Here is a 24,471-nt window from a genome sequence, read left to right as displayed (position 1 = left end):
GGGAGGCGTGGTCCCGCTTTCGGTCGGTTCAAACTCCGTAGCTAGACCCCTGGCGTTTAAGAGTTCCTTAATCTGCGCTATGCTTAACCGTTCCGCTGCTAATGATGCTGTGAACTTGAAAATACTGCACGTGGCCTCTGTAACAACTTTTAGTCCTCCTCCCCCTGCTCCTCCCCCGCTTCTGCTCTCTCCTTCTGCTCCTCTTCTCCCACCCCCGCAATCGCCTCTGCTCCAAGGCTTTAACTACCTTTCATCTATGCACTTAAGACTTCTAAATCCACACCTCCAAATTACAGTGTTCCCAGCCACACAACAACATACTGAGAACTCATGCATTCAGCTCTTCTGTTTGCCCCATCTTTAAAAAAATTCACAAATAATCATATTATCTATCTTCTTAAAAAGATACATGCTGAAGAAGTACTTGGTTCCATTTATTTTCTCAGGCGGCAACCTCCCACTATTATCAGTTTGGTGTGTATTCTTCAAATCTTTTTCCTTTGCCTTTATATGGCTCTTTACGTCCTCCTGGAAGAATCTTACTTTATGTGAGTGTTTTGTTTTTGCTTTTGCATGCCTTACATAACTCTTCAAATTACGAAACAAAAAGCCTCTCAGCAATGTTTTAAAGATTTAGCTTTCTTAGTATACATAGATGAGTCTTCTTTTTTTTTTTCATAGCACTTCGTCTGTGTAACTATAGTTGACCTAACTATGCGCAAAAAATTCCGATTTTTCGATATTATGAACTATGGGTAAATAACATTTCTTTAGAATAAATAACCTAGAAGTGGAAAGGCATAATTGTAGGGTATGCGTGCTTTAGTTTTAATACATAGTGTCAAACTGTTCTCCAAGATTGTTGTACAAATTTAAGATCCCCTCAGCAGTGTTTGAGAATATCCTTGCCAGACATGGTTTTGTTGAGCAGTTTTATCAATTTAATGATATCTTGTTTTATTTTCCATAACCTTGATTTCTTGGAGATTGAGTATTTTTCCAATATGTTTATTGAACATTTGTGTTACTTAGGGAAATGAGCTGGTCTTATTTTTGGTTTATTTCTTTTTATTATTGGTTTGTGGGAATTTCTTATAAACTATATGAATACTTTGTTTTACATGTTGCAAATATATGGTCCCTGCCTGTTATTATTTGTCCCATTTCAGGGATTCTTTTTTCTTTTTTTGTACCAAAGTCTTAAAATGAGTTTTCCTGTAATCAAATTGGAGGGTTTTTTTTCTATACGTCTTTTTCTTTCTATTAATGTAGATTTTCCTACTTCACAGATCACAAGCATAGTTTTTTATTTGTCTTCTAATATTTGAATAGATCTTTTATGGATAAAACATTTATATAAATACTATGAGAACAGGATTTATTTATATATTTTTTACATATATTCAGCTAATTCAGCCACCCCACTAATTTAATCACTGTCCTTTTGTTGGCTGTTTGGTGCCACATTTGTCATAGACTAAAAGGCAATGAATGTGTGAGTTTGTTTTTAGACTCTCTATTCAAATGAATTTCTACAGTTTTATAGTATGTATTGCTGATAAAATCTTCTCTCTTTGTTCTTTAAAAAATTGCCTTAGTTTCTTGCACATTTGTTCTTCCATGTGAATTTTAGAAGTAGCTTGAAAGGTTATCCGAATGACATAGGTGGAATTTTTTTGGTGTTACATGGAATTTACAGATTAATTTGGGGGAGAATTGACATCTTTACAATATTGTCTTCTCATCCATAGAAGTGATATGTATCTTTCTCCTTGTTTGTGTCTTACTTACACCCTTCAATAAAGTTTTCTAAAAAGACTTACATGATTCATACCAACTTTATACTCAGGTACTCTTGTAAATATATAAATATATATATGTAAAATATACCCTTCACTGCAGTACAATGTCTGATTAGCTATTGCTGGTATGTAGGAATGACAGTTGATCTTTTTATATTGATTTGTTTTTAGTAATCACTTTTAACTGAAATATAAATATAGTTTTTAGTAATCACTTTTAACTGAAATATAAATATAGAAATGTGCACAAGTTATAACTGTGCAGCTTGGTTATTACAAAATGGACATATTTTGTGCAACCACTACCCAGCTCCGGAAACACCATTTGCAGTATCCCAGAAAACCATTTGCTTTTTCTTCCTTTGCCCCACTATCGCCACCATCCTGATTTCAAACAGAATAAAATATTTTTGCCTGTTTTTGAGCTTTAAAGAAACTAAACCATGCAGTGTATATTCTTTGTGTCTGGTTTCTTTTGCCCAAGAAATATGTTCTTTGCTACACAGTAGTCCATTGTTTGAATATCACAGTGATCATCATTGGGATTGTTTCCCGTTTGGGAATATTACAAACAGGGCAGTAATTATCTTTCTTGAGAAGATCTTTGGTGCATATATTTACGCCATCCATTGGAATACAGCTAAGAGTAGAATTGCTTGGCCATCTTATGTAAGCAGAATTGTATATAGGTTAGATTAAACAATTCTGAAGATGAGATTAGCTAACTGATGCACAGCTGGTATTTCCATGAACCTTCAAAACAGTATGAGAAATACTTCTCTGTAAATTGGTCATTACACTGTGGTTTCCAAACAAGCCTAAACTCTCAAGTGAAAGAGATCGTCTTCTTTGCCAACAAATGCAATTCACTTGGATAGTCTACTTCATATTGAAAACCTTAACCTTAGAGCCTTTTGGTGGTGAAGGACTGAAACTCAATTCAAACTAACTTATGTAAAAATAAATAAATAAAATAGAAAAATGCATAAAAAGATAAAGGGGGAAATGTGTTGATTGAAATGATGGACTAAATATTATCCCCAGATTTTTTTTTTTTTTTTTTTTTTTTTAACTCTCAACTCTGATATTCTCCAGAGGGAAAGCTTCATTTTTCCACCAGGCTTTTCCCAGATGTCAGCAAAAGATGGCTCCCAGAAGCTTTGGACTTAAACTAAGGCCCTTAATGTCAGAGAGAGGTGCATTCCTTCCCATTATCAATTTCACTTCCTCCCCTTAATATTGATTGGCTTTGCTTTATCCAGAGGGTAAAGCCCATTCTGATGGGCTAGGCTTGGATCGTGTGTCCAGCCATAAGGAGAGGGGCAGGGAGATTGGCATGTCAAACCTACCTGAACCTCATGAGATTGTTACAGAATGGGGATGGAGTAGTTTCAAAGATGCTGAGCAGGCAAAAACGAAACATACAGCTGTATGTCCATCACTGTTAGATTGTATGTAACCAGTCATAATTTGTAGCATCATACATGTTTGATCTGTTTATGTTTTACAGATTATTGCAAATCATCATATGCAGTCTATTTCATTTGCCTCTGGAGGGGATCCTGTAAGTATTGACTCACGAAAGGTCTTTTTGTAAGAGTTAAAAGAACTTCCATGTAGAGCATGTTAGCCACTATATGTCTTTTCCAGTGTTTTATTACAATTTGTGAATAGCTGTGTACAATCAAAGATTTGGCTTTGACAAAATATTTTCTGTTACTGATTTTTAAAATATTTGGATTAGTAGGGGAGCTAATAATATTTTGTTGTGTTGTGAGTCATGGAGTTATCATCTGAAACTCTTCTTGTAGGTAACATTTTAGATGTTAAGTCATGAAAAACAAATATGTTATACATGTGTTGCCAGTCCTCCCTTAGCATCGTTCTTAACACAGAGTTCCAGGCAGAGCCTTTTGAGCAATGGATTTGGCATATGAGGGGAAGCCTTGTTGCCATTCTGGCTGTCAACCAAGGCCACCAAATCTAACCTAAAATGAGCAACCAGGTTTGCAGAAGCTCACGGAGGGAATGCTTAGCTAACAGGAGAAAACTGCAGTTCCTTCCTCCCTAGAGGCCACATTTCCCATGAATTGTGGAGACTGAGCAAGTGCTCGCTCTCCAAACCTACTTTATAGAGTAGAAGATCATTCCCTGACTCCCTACTCCATCACTTCTGAAGCAGAGTGAAAGGAGAGAGGTGTTGAAGTTAGGAAGCTTGTGACTGACCAAGAAACAGATCTGTTTGAACTGGGGGTAGAGGGAGGATTTTGCTGCTCCATGATATTGGGACATTTTTCTTCTCCCTGCAAACATAGAGAAGCTAGAAGTGGACTGAGTTTGATATTCATAAGGATTGAACATCAGTAAGGTCAAGAATTTAAGGGGAGCAAATATAGACCCTGTTCTTCCTGACAATGTATCACCTTCTTTTCTGCTGAGAATTTATTATTAAAGATTGTGTCCTTTAGAAATAAGGGAATAAAATCCAGTATAATAGTGTTTTTTTTTCTTTCTATCCACCACATTTAGTTTCTCACTTCCAACTGAGGAATCAAATAGAGGGTCATAAATTATAAGACATATAACTCAGAAATCTAAAAGAGGTATGGAACATTAGTAAAAACTAAATCTGGCGGCTGATGTCATTGCCAGGTTTTGATCTCAATGTTAAATATTTAAAAGGAAAAATTATTGTCTATCCTAAAATGAAATGAAGTTCTGAAGTTACTCTGTTGTAATCATTGCTTCCCTTACTGGCATCTAAAGTAAGTGACTTTCTTCCCTTGGTTGTTGGTGTAACTTTTTTGTGCCCTATTCTTTAAAAATTTCAGTAATTACTTGTCTTCACATTGGCTACCAGCGATTCAAAATATTCAAGCGTGTCAAACCTAAACATCCTGTCTTCAGCACTTATTTGAAGCATATGGAAGAAAAATCCCATTTGTGGGACTTCAAGTCCCTGGGGTTTTTTTCTTTTATTAATGGATACTTAATTTCCCTTTAAGCTTCTCTATTTTCTCAGCTTTCAATTTTGGGTATAGTTATTTTCAAATGAATAGATCAGTTCCCTGGGCCTACCATTTAGTTAATATGTAAACCAAATTTTAGGAGTTCTGCCTCTTCCCCAAGAGATTCCACAGATAGCTAAGTGTGGATTCATTAGCAGACAGGGGGCATGTGAGGTGTCTAGCACATAGCAGCGGCAGTGTGGGTCCAGTACTGAACCTGAGCTCCCATCCAGCCAGCCTTGTAATCTGGCCTTGACAGGGACAGCAAAGGGACATGTTTGGTAGCAGAGAGGGTTGACTGAATCCAGCCTGAAAAGGTCAGCATTGTCTCTTCTCTTCCTAACCCATTATAGCTCAGTCATCCATAAAAGAACTCAAATACTATCCCTTAAGTTATGTAATGAGTTCTATGAGTAAAGTTTTAAAAATAATTATAGGTGTTTGCCCTAAATTTCCCTTTCACGTTACAAGGGTTGCTGTCATTTTATCATCAATATGCAAATCATCATTTACCCTTGGCATGCCCACATGTGGTCTGTCACAGTTCTCCAGAACCCTAATTCTTTTTAGATGGTCTTCACGTGCCATGAGTTCTTTAACTTTCAGCCCACCAAAGCACTGCCCTTACCAAAAACAGATGGGAAAGAATTTGTAGCGCTGTGGGGAAGTTTGTACCTACCGCTTGGAGGGGGACCCCTGTGCTTTGTGCAACTGGGACAAAAGTGTACTATTTGAATTTAAAACAGAAAACAGGAGCCACTGCAAGAATTGGTGTTCAGGGTCCCCCAGGTGAAATGCCAGGATTTGGAGTCAGTGAGACTTGACTTATTTAACCTTTCTAGCTCTGGGGCCCTCATCTCTAAAATGGGGAGTGACCACCCTTGCCTCACAGCGTGTGAGAATGACGTGAACTCACGTGCGTGAGCTCCTTGCACTGTGCCTGGCACAGCGTGATGGGAGATAGCTATCAGCACCATTGCTAGCACATGGCCATAGCTTTGTTTGGGACACTCCCTAAGATCGTGTACAACTTCACAGCTAACTGGGTGCAAGATGCTAAAAGTCTCCATGGCTCAATGTGGTGCCTTTCTTTCAAACAGATTTCCTCCCAAGTTTAAGAAATCTGGCTATTCTTCCTTACCTCTTGACCTTTGCTCACCCCTACCTTTACTCTCTTCTCGAAGGCATTTGCTTGTCTTCCTCTCGTCAGTCCTGAAGACAGTTCTTGGTAATGCTTCTGTATCTCTATATACTTTCTCCTTTTCAAAAATGCATTACAAGTATGTCACAAATATATTTTCTTGTATTTTTTCCTTTATTTGGGCCTTTTAACATTCTTTAGATTCTCCCAGATGTGTACAGTTGTAGAATTTTAGAACTGTAAGACCGCTGGAGACTGTTGGAGGATGAGGTCACACAACCTCTTTCCCATCATCTAGTGCCCCAGACAGTGTTGCTGGCATCCTGCCACCTCTTCAACTTTATAAATAGCAGCCAAGCCCCCAGCACTTGTGGCTTTGCTTCTAAATTCATATAAAACAAAGCTCATAGATGTGACCTTATTTATTTACAAGATATTTCAAACCTTTTATCTGTTAGCATAAGATAAATTTACTTAGGTGTTTGTTATTTTTTAAAATAACTGAAGACCAGTTATGCTGACCCTGGGATCTGCTTCCTGCGTGTTTCACTGTGGGTTACTCAGTGATTGTCCTTGAGGGTATTGTACATGGGCTTTTATTTCCTGCCAGTTGATTGCATCTTCCCTCTGGAGAGTCATACTTCTAATCTGCAAATGGCATTGTGTGTACTTTTTTTTCCCCTAAGAACTGAGATAACAAAAAGCATCTTTAATTATTAAAATCTTATCACTCATCAGTTTACTGTTTCAATAAAAGTCAGAATTACCAAGTGGTTTTTGTTTGTTTTTACAAAGTCAGCCACACATCTTTTTGAACTCCTTGGATTTTTCATGGGTTCTCGTTTTCAAAAATGATTTTTCCTTTCTAGATACTGATCAAATAGATGCTTTGTATTTTTGCTTTGTTACTTCTTAAGTTAACTCGCATTGCACACAAGCAAGCTAACAACCACAAAACCCAGTGTGTCTCTGTAATTGACTTACTTTCTGACATAGATGGTGTCTCTTGGGTCAACTGGGAGATCATGGCACCACCCCCTAGTTTATGAGTCCTTCGTGATGGCATAACCTCTGGTATGTCACCTGTCAACACAGGAGATATTCATGGTCCCTAACCATTTTTACAGAATGTATGTCCTAATATATTCCCTGTCCAGATTCTTTTTTAGTCTCAGTGAAAAAGTATCACTCAATCTGCCTCCAAATTTTTAATTTTCAACTTCTCTTTCCAAGGGGCAGAGGATGTGGACTTCACAATGGCTGAACTACACAGTGTGTATTTATGTTCCCTCCTAGGATGCTTTGCTTTTCTCTTTAAGTAGAAACATTTGTATGTAAGTCCTTACCTCAGTGTCATGTCCTAAATGTACTCTAATCTTTGAACAGTGCAATCCATTCATATTAAATGCAACCATTTTCCCTTTTTTATAGGATACTACGGACTATGTTGCCTATGTAGCTAAAGATCCAGTTAATCAACGAGGTATGGAAAGCAACTTCTAGATTTTCTTAAGAGCTGGTAGATAGCACCTTTAAAAAGGAACAAGCAGTTCTTTTCAATATACAGAGTGAGGATCACTAGAGCGGTATAACAGTATGTGAATTTGAGCTAAAATAAATAGCCCTGCTACCAGAACAAAGTAGAAAAAAAAATATATAGTTGGGATTTAAATCCCAGTCATTTGAGGGTCTCTTATACCAGAAAGCTTATTATCTATTTGTATAATCAAAAGAGAAGCTGTTTTGGCTATAATAGAGGAGGCTGGCTGCCACATCCCCAACGAATGAATGACTTACAGAGAAGACCAAGCCAGTGAGGTTATTGGCCTGCATCAGGCTTGGCAAGTGTGCTTGTGTGCATGTGTGTGTGTATTTGTGTATGTGCACACATGTATGTGAGTATATGTGTGTTGAGCCTGTGCATTTGTTGTCCAAAGAGTCTGGCATGTCACTTTGAGTGTCTGGCTTCTCCTCATTTTGGGATCTCAGCTTAAATGTCTCTTCTTCCTAGAGATCTTTGACTGATAGCACCTCCTGTCTCCAGTAACATAACCCACCTTGCTGCATCATAATACTTTATTTCTCTTCTTCTTAACACTTAGCCCACATTTTTATTATTTTATTTACTCATTTGTGGGTGTGTTTCATGTCTGTCCTTCCTACTGAAAGCTCCATGAGGGCAGGAACCCATCTGCCTTGTTCACTGTTGTTTCCAAAGGACTCATCAAAGAGCCAGGCACATAGGTGTTGCAACAAAAACAACTATCTTTGTTGAGTGTCTCAGTGAATGGAAGAGTTGAACTGATTGGATTTCTCATCCCAGGATTTAGGAAGGTTGCCTAAGTAAACTCATTTCCCAGTGAAAGTTCAGGATAGGGGCCTGAAGTTTCTTAAGTCATTGGGCCTCTTTAGACAGACATGGTTAGTGCTGCTTCTCATCCCTGATTCCGAGCCATTTGACTCCATTTTTTTTTTTTTTAATTTTTAAAGATTTTTTTTTTAAGAGAGAGAGAGAGAGAGAGCATGAGAGGGGAGAAGGTGAGAGGGAGAAGCAGACTCCCCGCGGAGGTGGGAGCCTGATGTGGGACTCGATCCCGGAACTCCAGGATCATGACCTCAGCCAAAGGCAGTGGCTTAACCAACTGAGTCATCCAGGCATCCCTTTTATAAAATATTTTTTTTTTAAGATTTTTTTTTTTAACTTAGCAAGCAAGCGCATTTGATTCCTCTTTTAAGGATGAGTCTTAAGTTGCTGCTTCTCCTCAACTCGAACCTATTAGGGCAGCATCGTCTGCCACCCCGAGGATAGAGGTTGACCCAGCACATTAATTGAGTACACGTGAAGTAGAATTTGGACACTCAGAGAGCCATACGACAAAAGGGTGGAAGTGTACACGGCATGCTGGGGGTGGGACGGTACGTGAATAGAACACATTTACTAGAATGCAGGTTGGTGTGGCAAAAAGAATTCTGAGAGGCCTCCAGAGGGAGGTAGAATCTAGCTGATACGTAGGAACTTAATCTTTGAGTGAATGGGTGGAAAATGCTGTTTATAAAGCAGAGTTTCAGGAAGATTTATTTGGGAATAGAGTGGATGCGGAGAGGCAGGGAGATCTGTTTGGAAGCTATTATGATAGTCAAAAAGGAAATGATGTGGACCAGCTGCTGACACAGGACCTGGCACTTAGTAGATGAGCAGCAAATGCTTGCCAAAAGCACACAGCTCAGTGAGATGGGAAAGAAGAAACAGGTGACAAGAACTAAGCAATACTCCACTGAAATTGACTCGCTGTAAACCGTATGATGAAGGATGGATAACCATCAAAGAGGAGGAGGAGAGACAGGAACTAGTGGAGGGGAACGGGGGTGTAGGAATGGAACACAACCAAAGATACCAGAAAAGAGCAACCTCTTTTAACTAAGCCTGAGTTTCCCGAGAGAATAACTGCATGCTATTTTGGGGAACGGCTCTGAACAACAAAGCCTCTTCTCTTAACCTGAAAGGACAGGGTGAAAGGAAGAACCAATAGATCAGGAACTTTAGATGTTTAGTAGCTTTGCCATCAGTCACTGCGTAGCTCAGGCATGTCACTCCTCTTCCGTGAATGCTGGTGACGAGTTCAAAGACTGATGCCAGTAGCTTGCTTTCTTCTCTAGGGCAACAGGTCTACCTAGAAAATAGATGATTTAGAAGCATAGGGTCTTTTTCCGGGTGCCTGGCTGGCTCAGCCTATTAAAGCATCTGACTCTTGATTTGAGCTCAGGTCATGATCTCAGGGTCCTGGAATCAAGGTTGGCGTCAGACTCTGCACTCATTGTGGGGGTCAGCATGAGGTTTCTCTCTATTCCCTTCCTTCTGTCCCTCCCCCTGTGCACTCTCTCTAGAAAAAATAAATCAGTCTTAAAAAAAAAAGAAACAGTAATTTTCTTGGATTAAAAAGTTAGCATCTCCTCATCCCTATTGCTCCTTTTCCAGTCTCCTCCTTCCCTTTCTTATTTATCTTAGTTACGGAAACTTCCGTGAGAAGTCGCCCTGTTGTCAGCATAGCCCCCTGCTTGCAACCCCTCTAGTGTCAAATCCCTTCTCCTCACCTGAGCCCCTGGGCTTTAATTTGTGCACAGAGGTGCTGACACAGCTTTCAAGCCTGCAAATAATTATGAGTTACATACTAATATGAAAGGGGCTGAGCTCATCACTGTGGAGGTAAAACAATTCCTGGTCAGCCTGGGCTCATCATTTAGTGGGAGAGAGAAACATGGCCTGTTGGAGGTGCATGGGGGAAGGGGGAGGGGGGCGACAACAGCATGTGGACACAGCAGATGCTCCGTCAGGACTTGTGGGAGAAGTGACTCCAGGACCTGGTGAAAGAGCCGTGTAATGAGAGCTAAGGGCTAGGTGTTTGGGTGTGTGAGTGTGTGTGTAAAGGTGGGGTTGCAGAGAAAGGAAGGAAAAGAAGTAGGGGAGCCATGGCTGAAAAGCTTGGCCCGAAACAGAGTGTAGAGGGCTTTGAATGCTGGCCACAAGGTCACTGGGAGCCTCTGAAGATTTTGAGCTTTATAACAATTATTCTGGCTTCTGCCATTTTACTGAAATGGCAGAATGATAACTTTTCTGGCATTTGCTTTTGTGAAAGTGATACCAGAGGGCGGAAAACAGTCTGGAATTGTGGAATCCAGTTCGGGGGACATCTTATTAGTCCCAGGCAGGAGTGGTACTGCTTACACTGGGGGAGGAAAAAACATTTTGGACATCTGTGAACTAATGGAAATTGGCAACACTTTAGATATGAAGGTTGTCGAAGAAATAGAAATCAGATGTTCCTGAGGACTTAGATATATATACAATGCAAATACTTCAATATGGGGGTGGCGGGGCTCGTAGTAAGTATATAATAAATGGTAACTATTATTATCCTGTGTGATATGGATTAGTGTTGCCCTTAAAGAAACAGGGATTATTACAAACTGGAAAAAAGACAATCCACTAGAGAAACGGGGAAAAGATCTACCATTTATTGCATGCTTGCCACATGGCAGGCATTGTCTCATTTCATCCTTACAGCAACCCTCTGAGGTTGGTATTAATTTATTCTTTATTATAAAAGCAAACACTGGCGTTGAAAAAAGTGAGATTGTTTTCTCAAGCTCAGCCAGCTAATAAGCAAGTGAATCAACTTCAAGGTTCTGAGCACACCTTTACAAAAGAACATTACAAGGCACCGAGAAACATTTAAAAAATTTTACAGGTTTACTAGCTATGTTGTTAGCAATCAAATTATCATTAGATATCGTATTTCATCTTCAAATTTCAAATATTGAAAAAAGGTAAAATGGGTGTAAAGAAGTAGTTATTCTTAACAATGCCGGCAGGAGCATGGATCCAAATGTTTTGGAGAGCAAGTTGACAATTTGCATCCAAAGACTTAAAAAAGTAAATACTTTTGAACCAGCAGTTTAACTTCCAGGGAAATAATTAGGATATGCACAAAGATTAAGCAATAAAGATCATTGTCATATATTATTTATATAATAGAAAAGCTATAATTAATTCAATATTCATGAATAGCAAATTATGTAAATGAATCCATAGAATGTACTACCACGGCAGCAATTTAAAGCTAGTTTTATAGAAGAATACATAATAAGCTAGGGTAAATGTCGACAATGTTATCAAGTGCAAAAAACAGATTGTGAAAAGTGTGTATAATATGACCCCAGGTAATTTTTTGGAGGTAGATATACTTAGGAAAAGATTGGAAAGAAAAAGATGTCAAAATATTAATAGCAGTAATCTTTAGGTAGTGAAACATCATTTTTTTTCTTGGTGCCTTTTTATTTTCTAAAACTCCTGCAATGAATATTTATTATATTTGTAAAAAGAAAAAAATTATCTAAATCCTTGAATAAGTTTTAAAAAATGCTGAAACCAGAAAGAAGATGTTATAGAATTACATAATGAGTTTGGTTCAGGTAGGGGAAATGTTTAGTAGGCAGGAGAAGCTCAAGGCCGGGAAGGGGGAAAGTAGGGGGAAAGGAATGGGAGGATGGGAGGATGAGGGTTGGGGGAGACAGAGATAGAGACAGAGACCAGGCCTTCAAGTTCAGGCTTGGGAAAACTGCGACTTCATAGCCCTAAGAGTAAGATCACTGAAGGAGAAACCTGGAAAGGAGAGAGCCAAGAGTCTCAGGGAGTAGAAGTCGGAAGAGACTGTGAAGAGCCAGAGGGGTAGGCAGGGGGAGGAGGGAAAGTCAGGAGATGAGTATCATCTAAGAAGGAGGGAGAGCTCATTTCTCTGGGAAAAGACATCCCGAAGTAAGACACCTCAGAACGCCACATACTGAAAAGGAGTTAGTGGGAGTGAAGGCGGAAAATGCCTTTCTGTCCAGCAATTAGCAGGCCATTGTTCCCCCTGGGAAGCACAATGTCAGTGGATGGGATAAAGGGCACTAGGAGGCCAACCTCAGGGGTGAGGAAGAACGCCCAGCAGTCAGGGGAAACCAGGGCTCAGTGCTAAGAACCCTGAATGTTCCCGCTGCTTCTTGTTTGTTCGATTCAGTTTTAGCATTAGTATACTCAAGTCAGAGCAGTGGCCACTTTTTCCCATCTTGGCTAGGACCTGTTCGTGAACTCCACATTTTATGAAAGGCCTTCTCTGAGGAAAGGCTAGTTACCCTAAGAATGTTTTGAGTTTACTTAGTGACTAATACAGCTTGCCCCTGTAATTGCTGTGAATAGGATTTCCGTATTCTCTTCACATCTCACTCCAAATGGGTAGTAGTCCAGGAAGGTTTAAATATCTTTTATGTATCTAGTATGTGAAGAGGCCCCAGTTTACGTGGGAACAGGAAGGCCATGGTTCTCAGTCTCTGAAGAAAGTTAAAAAAAATTTTTTAAAGACTGTAAAAACAATTTAAATTAACCTATTTGTTTATATTTATGGTTATGGTTATAAAATACATGCACCACTGCCCTGGTGACATCAGTTAACTATGGACTGACTGGCTAGCTTGCCTCTTTCGGCTAGTTTTTTCGTGGGAGTGGAGGGCTCATTGCTGCAGTACGACAGCACCATCTGGTGGTTGACCTGAGGTGCTGCACTTTTGAATATTGAGTTTATTTAAAAAACAAAAAAACAGAAACAAAACAATAATAATAATAAAAACCCGGGTCTGTTAAAAATAAATGTAAACTAGTAAAGAAAGGCCTGTTATCCTCTAAGAATAGTTCTCAGCCTCTTTTCCATGATATTCAATTAGGAAACCAAATGAAAAAAATTGAAGCCTATACATCTAAGATTTTAAAAAATCCTTCTTAATGTAGTACTTGATACCCAAAGGTAGAATTATGGGTCCGTCTGACTTCAGTTGGAATGAAAAGAACCCATATTTGCATCTGATTCCATCTCAGGCCTCCATGCAAAGTTACCGTATCATTGGAAAGCCACATTCCTTTTTTGGCCCTTGGGACTTTTCATACGCTTGTCTTTCCTTCCTCCCATTAGCTAAAAATTGGTCAATTCTTGGCCAACCTGGCTGCTTATCCAAGCTTTTGGAGATGGGTCTAACCCTGAGAAATGGGCACATTTGTATGTGATTCAAAGCCTATCTGTATGTTGGCCCATGACCAACCTCAAAAAGAACCAAGACAGTGTTTACAGAGCAGCATGTCTGTGAGTAGCAACAACAGACTGTGTGTGTTCGCTGAAGCTAGGGAGGCGGCATAGGATATCTACACAGTGTCAGCCTTTTGGTCCAGTGTCATTCCTTTCATGGTGATGGGCACCACTGTTTGTTTTCTACTGAATCTTCTCAAAAGAGTAATATGGCAGTAATGAGGTTATCCAAAGCAAAGCAGAACATGTTGGTAGCATCAGCCCAAGAACAGGACCAAATCCTCAAAGTATCAGAATCAGAAGAGTTGAGAGAATTAAAAACATTTTAGAAGAATGTGAGAAGTGGTGGTGGGTTTGGTAGTTCCCTTCCTTGCTGAAGACCTGCAGGCCACAAGAACCCACATGCCTGTTCCCCAGAAAGCTTGAGCTGCTGTGACAGAGGGAGGTTAGGATCTCTGTAAAGCAACAAGGACTCCAAAGATCACCAGTGCCTTGTCTCGGCAGGTCAAGTTATTGCTGCAAAGTAACTTGTTCAGGGTCACACAGACTGTGGCGTAATTGGAATTTAAAGCTGAATCTGAATCTTTCCATGGAGTTCTTTGAAGTATTCTTGTTTTCTCATCCCTTTGAAGGGAGATACACTCATTTTTTCTTCGTGTGTATAGACGTATGTACGTTTGTTTGAATTTCCTGCCTTTCTCATTATCTTCCTTATTTTTGTCTTCTTCTTGAACCTAAGAAAAAATAAAATTAAAAAAATCATTTTCTATATGGTAATATATTTCTGATATTGACTTTATTTCAAATTGGACCAGAAATTTATGAGACGAAAAGCAAAGGAATTCAAGTGAATTGCCTTTTCTTATCTTAAAGTAATACAACTTCTCTTTGCTCAGCTGGAGGACACTTTCCAAGGGTACTTTGTAGGTTGAAGGCTGTCTCCAAGAGCAAAGCGAGCAGTGATTCGTACTACTCAGTGGCTGGAAGAACCTGCCTCACTATGGGACTCACTGCAGGTGTCAGTCATATCAATGCAATTGAAGACAAGTTCTCACACTAGAATTATTGATGCGATTCAGGAAGATCAATATGTATTCAATCAACACAATTTTTAAAACACCTTCTATGTGTTGGTCATGTGTGACCAACTACTGCAAAGTAAGAGCAATTTAAAATTCAAGTTTAAAGACAGATCAAACATTTTCCTTTATTCTTATATCCTATATCCTTAGAAAGGATATACATTTATAGACGTTCTTAATTGGGATTTGAAACTAGAATTAGCTCCAAAGTCTATATCAGGATCCAAGTTGGTTCTTTAAAGGGACAACCTTACAAGAAATGGATGATAATTCTCCTAGACATTGGACACCTCAGCATTGTTTGATTTAGTAAAACCGCACACACACAGACACAAGCCTTCTAAAAATACTTAAATCCTTTATTTTATCATTTTTTAAAAAGATTTATTTATTTATTTATTTTAGAGAGAAAACACAAGCAGGAGGGGGAGAGGGAGAGAGAATCCCAAGCAGACTTGAGCTCAGCATGGAACCTGACCTGGGGGTTTGACACGGGGTGGCATCCAATGACCGTGAGACCATGAGCTGAGCTGAAACCAAAAGTCAGATGCTCAGCCAACTGTGCCACCGAGGCAGCCCTTCATTTAAATCCTTTAAATGAAAGTCAAGTTAGTTCCTGAATGAGAATTATCTGGAGATTCCTTGAGATAAGTATTAACATAAAGCTAAGAAAAGAAACAGTTGTAGGTTCTACTATTACATACTGGTGTAGGCTCTGCAAATTCTATCAGATGTCAATGAATTGCCTTTTACTCTAAATAGATAACAAAATCCTTTCCAGGACAATGCAAGCATAAAATTATGCTTCCAAGTCAGCACAGTTAAATCATTCTATAAAGACAGCTCTCTCCCCTCTCCTGAGGTATCCCTTTCAGTAATGTGCCCCAGTGTTGGTTTCACTGCTCCCGAGATCCACGAAGCTCCCCGGGCTTCTCCTCTCATTCCTCATGCACTTGCTTAAGCCTTTCTGTTCTTAGAGAAGAGCTAGCAATTTTTCTAACACTCTGGTATATATTTAACTGTTATCAGAGCTTTTTCTCATCCCTCCATGCTTCAGGCTATCCAAGCCAATATATGTTTTAAAAAGTATTATTTCTCCTGGGACTTATTGCCTCCACATTAAAGTCATCCTTAGGACTCTGTCTAAGCCATCCTTATGACACTTCCATTTCAATGAAATCTCCATTCTGCAAGGCCCTAAGCAAGATTCCATACTCTCACCAAAGCAAGAGTGATATTCCATATGGTGGAAGGTGAATTTATAGTCCCCGAACATAAGCTCCTGGTTCTGTGTGGCAGCAGATTTGCTCATTTGTGATACTCTGTCAGCTTCACCCGTCCTAATTTATTTCTGTAAATTACTTGTGCAAATTTCATTTCCCCCTTCCCAGTAGCTGCTTCTCAGAGAAAATACCTAATAAAAATTTTAATATCTTTTGGTCATCATCACAAAACTTGCTTTTTAAAAAAAAAAAATCTTGTTTTTGATACTTGATGGAGATAGTTCTTTAGTAGGATTTTGAAGACAGGGATCACCACACCACCGCCGCTTTATGGTAGCAATGACAGGGCAAAGGGGTGTTATAAAGCTCCTGTCTTCACCAGCAGCTCATCCCCCACTTTGAGGGGAGTGGGGGTGTGGGGAAGTCAGGGGGAGGTTTGGAAAGTTATATTTTTGCAAAGACAAAGTACCATGCGAAGACGACAGCGTGAGCCTCATCTTCCTGCCAGATTGCTGCCCTAAGCGTCTCCTGTAATGAATTCTAGAGCTAACATTGAACTCGAATCACATTATTGGCTAAGATCAGTCTAGTTTTATAAAAGAGAGGGTCCAAAAACTTATCTTGAGACCATAATTTGTCAGTGTTCTGAGATATTTAAATGGAGAATAGGAACGTTTCTTCTCTTTGATGCATATGAAGTAGGAGGTACTCTTTTCTGCCCCTGGAAGGCTGAAGAGTGCTTGTAAACCTGCTCCCTTTTACTCAGTTAAAAGTTCATGTTCTGAAAGTATTTTAACTTTATATAACCTCTTCTTGTTGAAAATTTATGACAGTTTTTTTTTCTTTGTTTTTGTACACCCTCTTGCAGCCTGTCACATATTGGAATGCCGCAGTGGGATGGCCCAAGATGTCATAAGCACCATAGGGCAGGCTTTTGAACTCCGGTTTAAACAGTATTTGAAAAATCCTTCTTTGAATACTTCTGGTGAAAGGTCAGCCAAGTGTTCTATAATTACTTGACTTACTGTATTGATTCTGTTTTATTTTAAAATGAATTTTCAAGCTCATAAAACGAATCATTTCTTTTCTTACAAATAGGCAGTTTCAGTACAAACACATAATAGCATTTTCTATTTTTCTTCCATTTATATTTGTCCAGATATTTCCTCTTGCTTTGTTTCAAAATTAAAAGAGACACTCAAAGTAGGAAGGGGTATGCCCTGTTTCTCTGCTATTCTACAGAGCTATGAATTAAGTGGTATCATAAAATAACATCAGTACATATCTCAGAATTGTTTCAGTTCCAGATCCCTTGCATACAACTTGAAAAAAAAAACTAAGAATGAAGAGCAAAATAGTAAGAATCGAATGTCTGTAGCTAGAATCACTGTTAGTTTGCTGGTTTGCAATGTAATAGAGGTGCTCCAGCTAATGTGTGGGGCTGGAAGGTGATGTGAACCAAAGACGGGGGGTTCTGTCTGAGGCACAGAGAATCTGTAAGGAAAGCCAAGTCCTTCAGGCCATACAGACTCCAGCATGTGTGGGGTGTGGTGAGGCTCTGGCTTGGAGAATTCACACCAAGAGACAAAACTCACTCTTGGCCCCTTTTAAATACACTCCTCCCCCAATTAGTTATTTTGTGTATCAGTAAACGCTGGGTTTGGGGATCTCCTTTTATAAGGTGGTCTGGGGTAGCAAACGAGAGGGGGTTACCAGGAGGGCTTCATGTTGAATTTTTCCCAGGATAACACTTACATCTTAGTGCTATCATGCTGTTGACATGTAATGAACCCAACAAAACTATGTGGGTTGTTAGTGGAGTCAGTTCAATCCAAAAGGACTTGATTTATTCTTTTTCATAAGAAACTTTTACTAATTCCAATTTGGAAGGAAAGTTGTTTGTTTTTTTGTCCTGTTTCAATTTTTAAAACAATGCATGTTTACATAAATCTACCCACTTGCCACATATGGTTCCAATATTTCTTTATGAATCCCATATACTCCTCCAGATTTGTGCAGACAAGATAGCTGGCCAGAGCTCTTATGTTTTTCATCTTGGTTTAATAAACGGGGCCAGGCCCTCTGCCCAATATCTAATTTTTTTTTTTTTAAGCAAAACATTTCCAAAATGGTACAATCAAAGCATGCTAAAGATATTCAGGAAAACCTTATTTTTATACCCTACTGACAAAAATGACATACATTCAGAGAGTTCATAGGTATGCGTGTATGTGTGTACGTGTGTGTGCATGTGTGTGTATGTGTGTGTGTGTTTCTTAATCACTGGGAGGAGACACAAAAGCATCACCCTTGGCACTTTCTGTTGGCTTAGCCTACTTTAATTGTCTATGGAAAGCTAAACAACCATCTGGCTGCTTCCATCCAGATGTTTGACATCACTTCTGAACAGCTATAAACTTAAAACATGAATGCAAAGTTTTTCAGGATGATTTTTCGTGGTTCTGATCCCTCTGCCTCCCCTGCAGCATCCGAATTCCCGCCCAGCCTCTAGGGGATTCTTTTTTCCCTTACAGTGAGGAGGTGCCCATTGAGGGTCCTAGCGAGGAGAGAGAAGACCACGAGTACTACAATGAAATCCCAGGGAAGCAGCCACCTGCGGGGGGCGTTTCGGACGTGCGGCTCAAAGTCCAAGCCACAGAACACATGGCTTACTGCCCCATTCGGTGTGAGAAGTTGTGCTATTTGGTAAGTGATGTTTTATTGTTACTGAAACTTAGCAATGTGATTCTGTCCTTGCCCCTAGAGAGTTTAATTTGAGAGTTTCCAAATGCGAGTTTAGAGAAAGTATCATCTTCCTCAGTAGAGAGCCAGAGAATGAATCATTGTCGGAGTCTGCACTCCATCATTTTTACTCCGAATCCCTCCGCCCTCGGCCTACGTGGATGGCTTCACGTCTCCCTTTGCTGGGAAGACCATGGCAGGCCACCATGGGATGCTCCACGTCACCCTTCCCCATCTCCAGTCTTGCTCTGTTCATGTTGCTCCTCCTCAGCTACTGCCCCCCCAGCCAGTCCTGCCCCTGAGCTCCTGGTCCCATCCCCCCCTTCCAACCCTCTGCCTTGGTTCTGTCCATTAACCACCCCCCACCCCCACCCCCCCATCCTGTCTCAATCTTTACTTACTCTTTGTCTACAGGTTATCTCTACTCCATCCGGAAATAAATTTGGACCCCTCCAAACAACTCGTAATGTCTCACCTTCTTCTCATTTTCCTTATACACACAGACTTCTAGAAAATGTTGTCTCTATCACATCAGCACTGCATTTCTAAGATCTGAATTCTGCTTGACAACTTGACAGAAATGACCTTTACAGTAGTCACCTGTGGTTGGTTCATCGATGGCTTAATCGCTAAATCAATTTTCTTCTTCAATGTTCTGAACCTGTCTACAGAATCGGATACCTGCAGGCTGCCTCTTCCTTTTTTTAGACCTCTTCCGTGATCTTCTAAAGCAGTTCTATTGTGTCATTCTTATCCCCCATCTCTAGTTGCTGCTTTTTTCACTTTATTTCATGTTCTCCAATATTTTATTATGAATGTTTTCAAACATACAGAAAAGTTGAAATAACTATGCAGTGAACACTCATACATTCACCATCAAGAGTCTACAGTTAACTACAATGAACATTTCACTGAATTTGCCCTGTCCATCCTATGTAGCTATCATCCATCAACATATTTTATTGTTGGTGTGTTTCAAAGTAAGTTACATTTTTCTCTTTTTTTTTTTGGCATCTTTTTTTAAAATTTAAATTTTGTTAGATAACATATAGTGCAGTAGTTTCTGGACTAGAATTCAGTGATCCATCACTTACATACAACACCCAGTGCTCTTTACAAGTGCCCCCCTTAATGCCCATCCCCCACCTAGCCCATCCCCCACCCACCACCCTCCATTAACCAACAGTAAGTCCTCTGTCATTAAGAGTTGTGCGCCTGGGTGGCTCAGTGGGTCAGAGCCTCTGTCTTCAGCTCAGGTCATGATCCCAGGGTCCTGAGATAGAGCCCCGCATTGGGCTCTCTGCTCAGTGGGGAACCTGCTTCTCCCTCTCGCTTTTCCTGCCTCTCTGCCTTCTTGTGATCTCTGTCTGTTGAATAAATGAATAGGGTCTTTTAAAAAAAAAAAAAAAAAGAGTTGCTTATGGCTTGTTTCCCTCTTTCCTTTCTTCCTCTTTCCATATGCTCATATGATTTCTTTCTTAAATTCCACATGTGAGATCATATGATATTTGTCTTTCTCTGACTGACTTATTTCACTTAGCATTATACACTCTGGTTCCATCCATGTCATTCCAAATGGCAAGATTTCATTCTTTCTGATGGCTGAGAAACATTCCATTGTGTATATGCCACATCTTCTTTATCCATTCTGCAGTTGATAGACATTTAGGCTTTCTCCATAGTCTGGCTATTGTTGATAATGCTGCTATACTATCTTTTCTTTATATCTGATTTTCTTTTACTCCCTCCCCTGCAAACCCAGGCCCTTGACCTTACCATCCTTTCTCTGTCTTTGGCCTTGCCCTTGTCCTTGATTTCTCTTCTGGCATGACATTTGTGTACACACTCCTCCAGCTTCTCTGTTTTCAGCCATTACCTATCTCTCCAGCTATAACGCGGTAAGCATTACATTGTCCGTCTTAAGATTAAACTCAGCATTTTCTCCGTGACTCCAAACCACAATCCTCTATTGCTTTACTCGTTATATTAGTGGCACTGCTGTTCTGTCATTAATCTGCAGTGTTTTGTTTTTCTCACACTTTGGACTCCATATCATCTGTCTTCAAGACCTAGGAGTCTACCACGAAATCTTTTGAATCTACCCAACCTCTGTCATTCCTGTTGCACCTTTTAAGTTCTGGTCTTCACTTGCTCTAATGATTCTGAAAACCCCTTCCTTGTCTCTAATTTCATTCCCCCAAAGCCTTCTGCGTGGTACTGCCAGAATGATCTTTCTGAAGTATAGATATTGCCCTTTTCAAAGACATCAGTGATCTCATTCCATTATTGAAGATATCTATCTATCTATCTACCATATTTGGGATCATTGCAACCCTTTGATGGAAAAGATTTTCAAGGATGGAAAGTGAGCCGGGCATAACTTCAATAGAGTAGGGCTCCAATCTGTCACTGTTAGATAGAGGTTTGCTAAATACTGAGTGTTTATACAAGTGTCCTGGAAATCACACTTTCTGGCTGAGACTCGGACTGAGTCCTGGAATGGGACCTCCCAAGCAAAGCAGTAACCCTCAGGCTATAGGCCTTATATTGGCAGCCTTTATGACTCCCTGCTTAAGACCCACCTCTGCAGCCCCCAGGGAATGCACTATCACAGGAGTCCCCGCTCCCCACCCAAAATCTCAGTTTCCTGTCAGACACTTCCTGTGTCAGAAAGTGAACTTGTCTGCTAGGAGCATTACTGGTGTCACTAGTGTTCTGTTTGTCCTGTTTGTTTTTTGAAAGTCTGACTGGATGCTACGTTTGTAAATGTTTCACAATTTGTTTTTTGTGCAGCCTGGGAACTCCAAGTGTAGCAGTGTGTATGAGAACTGTTTAGAACAAAGCCGAACAATAGGTAGGTATAATTTTCTTTCCCCATCTGCACTCTCCTTATTCCTTGCGAGTCATATGGTTATGTGTGGCCCTGGCTCTTAAACACCTCCTGGGGAAGGCGGGTGTATATAACCAGACACATAATGCTTCAGCTGCAGGCTTCCCACGTTCTGAGCGGCCCAGACCGCCACATGTGCGTCACTTGGACTGCTCATGGTTTTGCCTCGTGCTTGTGTGCTCGACCACACCATCATTCTACCTTAGGAAGTCTTGCCCTGCTTTCACATCATATAACATCTTCCTGGAAAGCTGCTTTCTCTGCTTAAAACTCAAGGGAGTTCCACTTCAAAGAAGATCAGACATTAAGTTAATGTGAAAATTGATGTGTGTCAAATCCATTAGGATTAAGATAAAATCTTTTAAGCAGAAAACAAAAAGAAATCTGAAATGTGAGGGTCCCAATTAGGGGCCCGTGTACCTCACACTTCCCAGGGCATTAAGTGTCTTATTACTGCACGTGATAATTGATGTTGGGCACAACTTTTCCACAACACAAATGTAAAACGTCAGCCACCAAACTGGAAATATGGTTCCATAAGGTCATGCTGCTAGTTAGTCATTTAATTCTTATAAATTGTTGAAAGTACTTATTTCTTTGGGAAGCAAAGTTTTGCAGCATTAGAGGGGGAGAGAACTGGATGATATAAGTAATAGGATGGAGGATAAAGTTGGGTAACGAAACTCAGGGACTTAAATTAGCAGGAACTTACTACCTGGAAGGTAGTCACTTCTAAGGATACTTTCATACTTCTTATGGACTTATGCCAATGTAATCTATTAATTTTATTGTTGTTGTTGTTTGAGAGAGAGAAAGAGAGAGTGGGGGGGTCAGGGCAGAGGGAGAGGGAGAATCTTACAATATGGGGCTTGATCTCACAACATTGGGATCATGACCTGAACTAAAACCAAGAGTCAAATGCTTAAGTGACTGAGCCAACCAGGTGTCCCTAATTTTATTATTTCTTGTACGTGGGGGATACATGAAAATTTATCATTTTAGGTACAGCTGTGATTACTACCTTCCTCCACCATGCAAAAATAATAGGAGTAGTGAGCTAAGACAGTATTGTTAATTCTCTAAAAATATGGTTCTTTTTGATAGATGTTAAAATTCCATGCCATTATTTAAAGCCATTAACAACTTTAACCTAACTTTTAATAATATGACTAAAACAAATTAAATTAATGGTAAGTGTAAATGTCTTTTTACACCTTTGATCCCTAGGAGCTATATTCCTCCCTCCCTCCATTCCCTTACTCAGAAATCCCTAACCTAAGGATTTAATAATAGTCAGGAACATATCACATATGCCCTGTAGTATGACAATCATTTCCTACCTGTGCTGAATCTCACTTGGAAATATCTCCACGTCCTGTTTCATCTAATTGTATCTCTTCATTTATACAACACTTCACTCAGTGGTTATTTACGAGGCCCTCCTGTGGGTCTGGTCCTATGCAAGGTGGTAGGAATGGAGTCACAACCAGTACTCTTGTTTGCAGTCTAAGCAGGAAGATACACCTTAAGCAAATGCTGACAAATAGGATGAGTGTTTCAAAGCCCAGCATGTTATGGGAACAAATAACAGGGAAACCTAAATTAATCGAGGGGGCTATATAGGGTCTTCCTAAACTTTCAACAAGCAAACAGCCAAACCAGGACCTGAGGGATGAGTGGGAATTATGGAGGCACAGAGAAGGAAATGGTGAAGGAGGGGCGAGAGAGGGAGAGAGCGTGAAAAGTATAAATGGGAATTAGAATTCCTGGTGTGCCTGGACCCCTTCCTAGATCACTGCACAGTTAGAGGAGAGGAGAGACTTGGACCTAGAATAGAGTCCTAAGGAACTCCAATGTTTTTGGTCCCATACACACCTCCCTTCCCAGCTCATTTTCCTCCTTGCCATTAAACAAATCGTCTTGGCATGTCCTTCTGTCCTCAGTCACTTGGCTTCTGAAGGGAACTCAGTGAAGGGAAACAGCCATCATTCCTAGAATGATGTAACATATGCTCAGTCACAACACTCCCATAGGAGAAAAGGGGCATGACCCCCTTTTTTCCCTGTCAAGAACCCCAAAACATACATTTATGAAGGAATTAATGGATATAGAGGTACTGTCTCAACTTTATTCAAGATATTTCTTTTTGTAAGTGTAATCTTTGTCATAGAATCCAATTTATTTTTTCTGTTTATCTTGGTTTTAATTCTCTTCAAACCCAACAAACAATGTAACCCCTTATACTTTCCTGGTTTATATGTGCCTTAAGCCAATATAAGCAGATCCAAACTTATGAAGAGACTTTATTTGGAGCTTGGAATATACTTTTCCAGAATTAGTTAATTCCAGAATTAATTTCAGCCACGGTGGCTATCTCCTAGACAAGTGCACCGTCGTCTTCTGTTCTGGTTTGCCTGTATTAATGAGCTTAAATGTGTATTTTGGAATGACAAATACAACAATAGAAGATTCTATTGCAAGTGCCTGTTCTTCAGTTGCATTCTAACTGTAGGATAGTCTGGAACCCGTGCAGAGCTACATTCCATGTGGTGGCCCTGAGGTAACTGTTCATAACTGGGAGCCTTTCTGAATCTTGGGAAGGTGAGAGATGGTATTTGCAGTTTGGAAAAAGTCCTCCCACTGGATACTTTTTTCCACTGAAAATCACAGAGCTGTAACATTGTTTCCTTAGAAAAGCAGGTTCTGGGGCACCTGGGTGGCTCAGTGGGTTGGGCCTCTGCCTTCGGCTCAGGTCATGATCCCAGAGTCCTGGGATCGAGCCCCACATCGGGCTCTCTGCTCAGCAGGGAGCCTGCTTCCTCCTCTCTCTGCCTGCCTCTCTGCCTACTTGTGATCTCTGTCAAATAAATAAATAAAATACTAAAAAAAAAGAAAGGAAAAGAAAAGCAGGTTCTAAGTTCCCCCGAGGAGCCAGAATTCTAGGAAGCCATCTCTCTAGACCTCAGCCAC

At 40.1% G+C, this 24,471-nt stretch overlaps 1 protein-coding gene across 1 annotated transcript in view; it reads left to right on the top strand.

Annotated features, from left to right (window-relative positions):
• Window positions 1–24,471, top strand: part of SHC4 (SHC adaptor protein 4) — a 133,823-nt gene that overhangs the window by 80,003 nt on the left and 29,349 nt on the right. Inside the window, exons 5-9 of the mRNA XM_080808098.1 lie at window positions 3,313–3,366; window positions 7,383–7,434; window positions 16,738–16,861; window positions 18,404–18,575; window positions 21,405–21,465. Coding sequence (XP_080664224.1) covers window positions 3,313–3,366; window positions 7,383–7,434; window positions 16,738–16,861; window positions 18,404–18,575; window positions 21,405–21,465 — 463 coding nt within the window. The remainder of the gene's footprint in view (window positions 1–3,312; window positions 3,367–7,382; window positions 7,435–16,737; window positions 16,862–18,403; window positions 18,576–21,404; window positions 21,466–24,471) is intronic.

This window comes from Martes martes, assembly GCF_963455335.1.
Source record: "Martes martes genome assembly, chromosome: 7".
NCBI lineage: Eukaryota > Metazoa > Chordata > Mammalia > Carnivora > Mustelidae > Martes > Martes martes.
The sequence above is the reverse complement of the archived record's forward strand: the minus strand, read 5'-3'. Positions and strand labels throughout refer to the sequence as shown.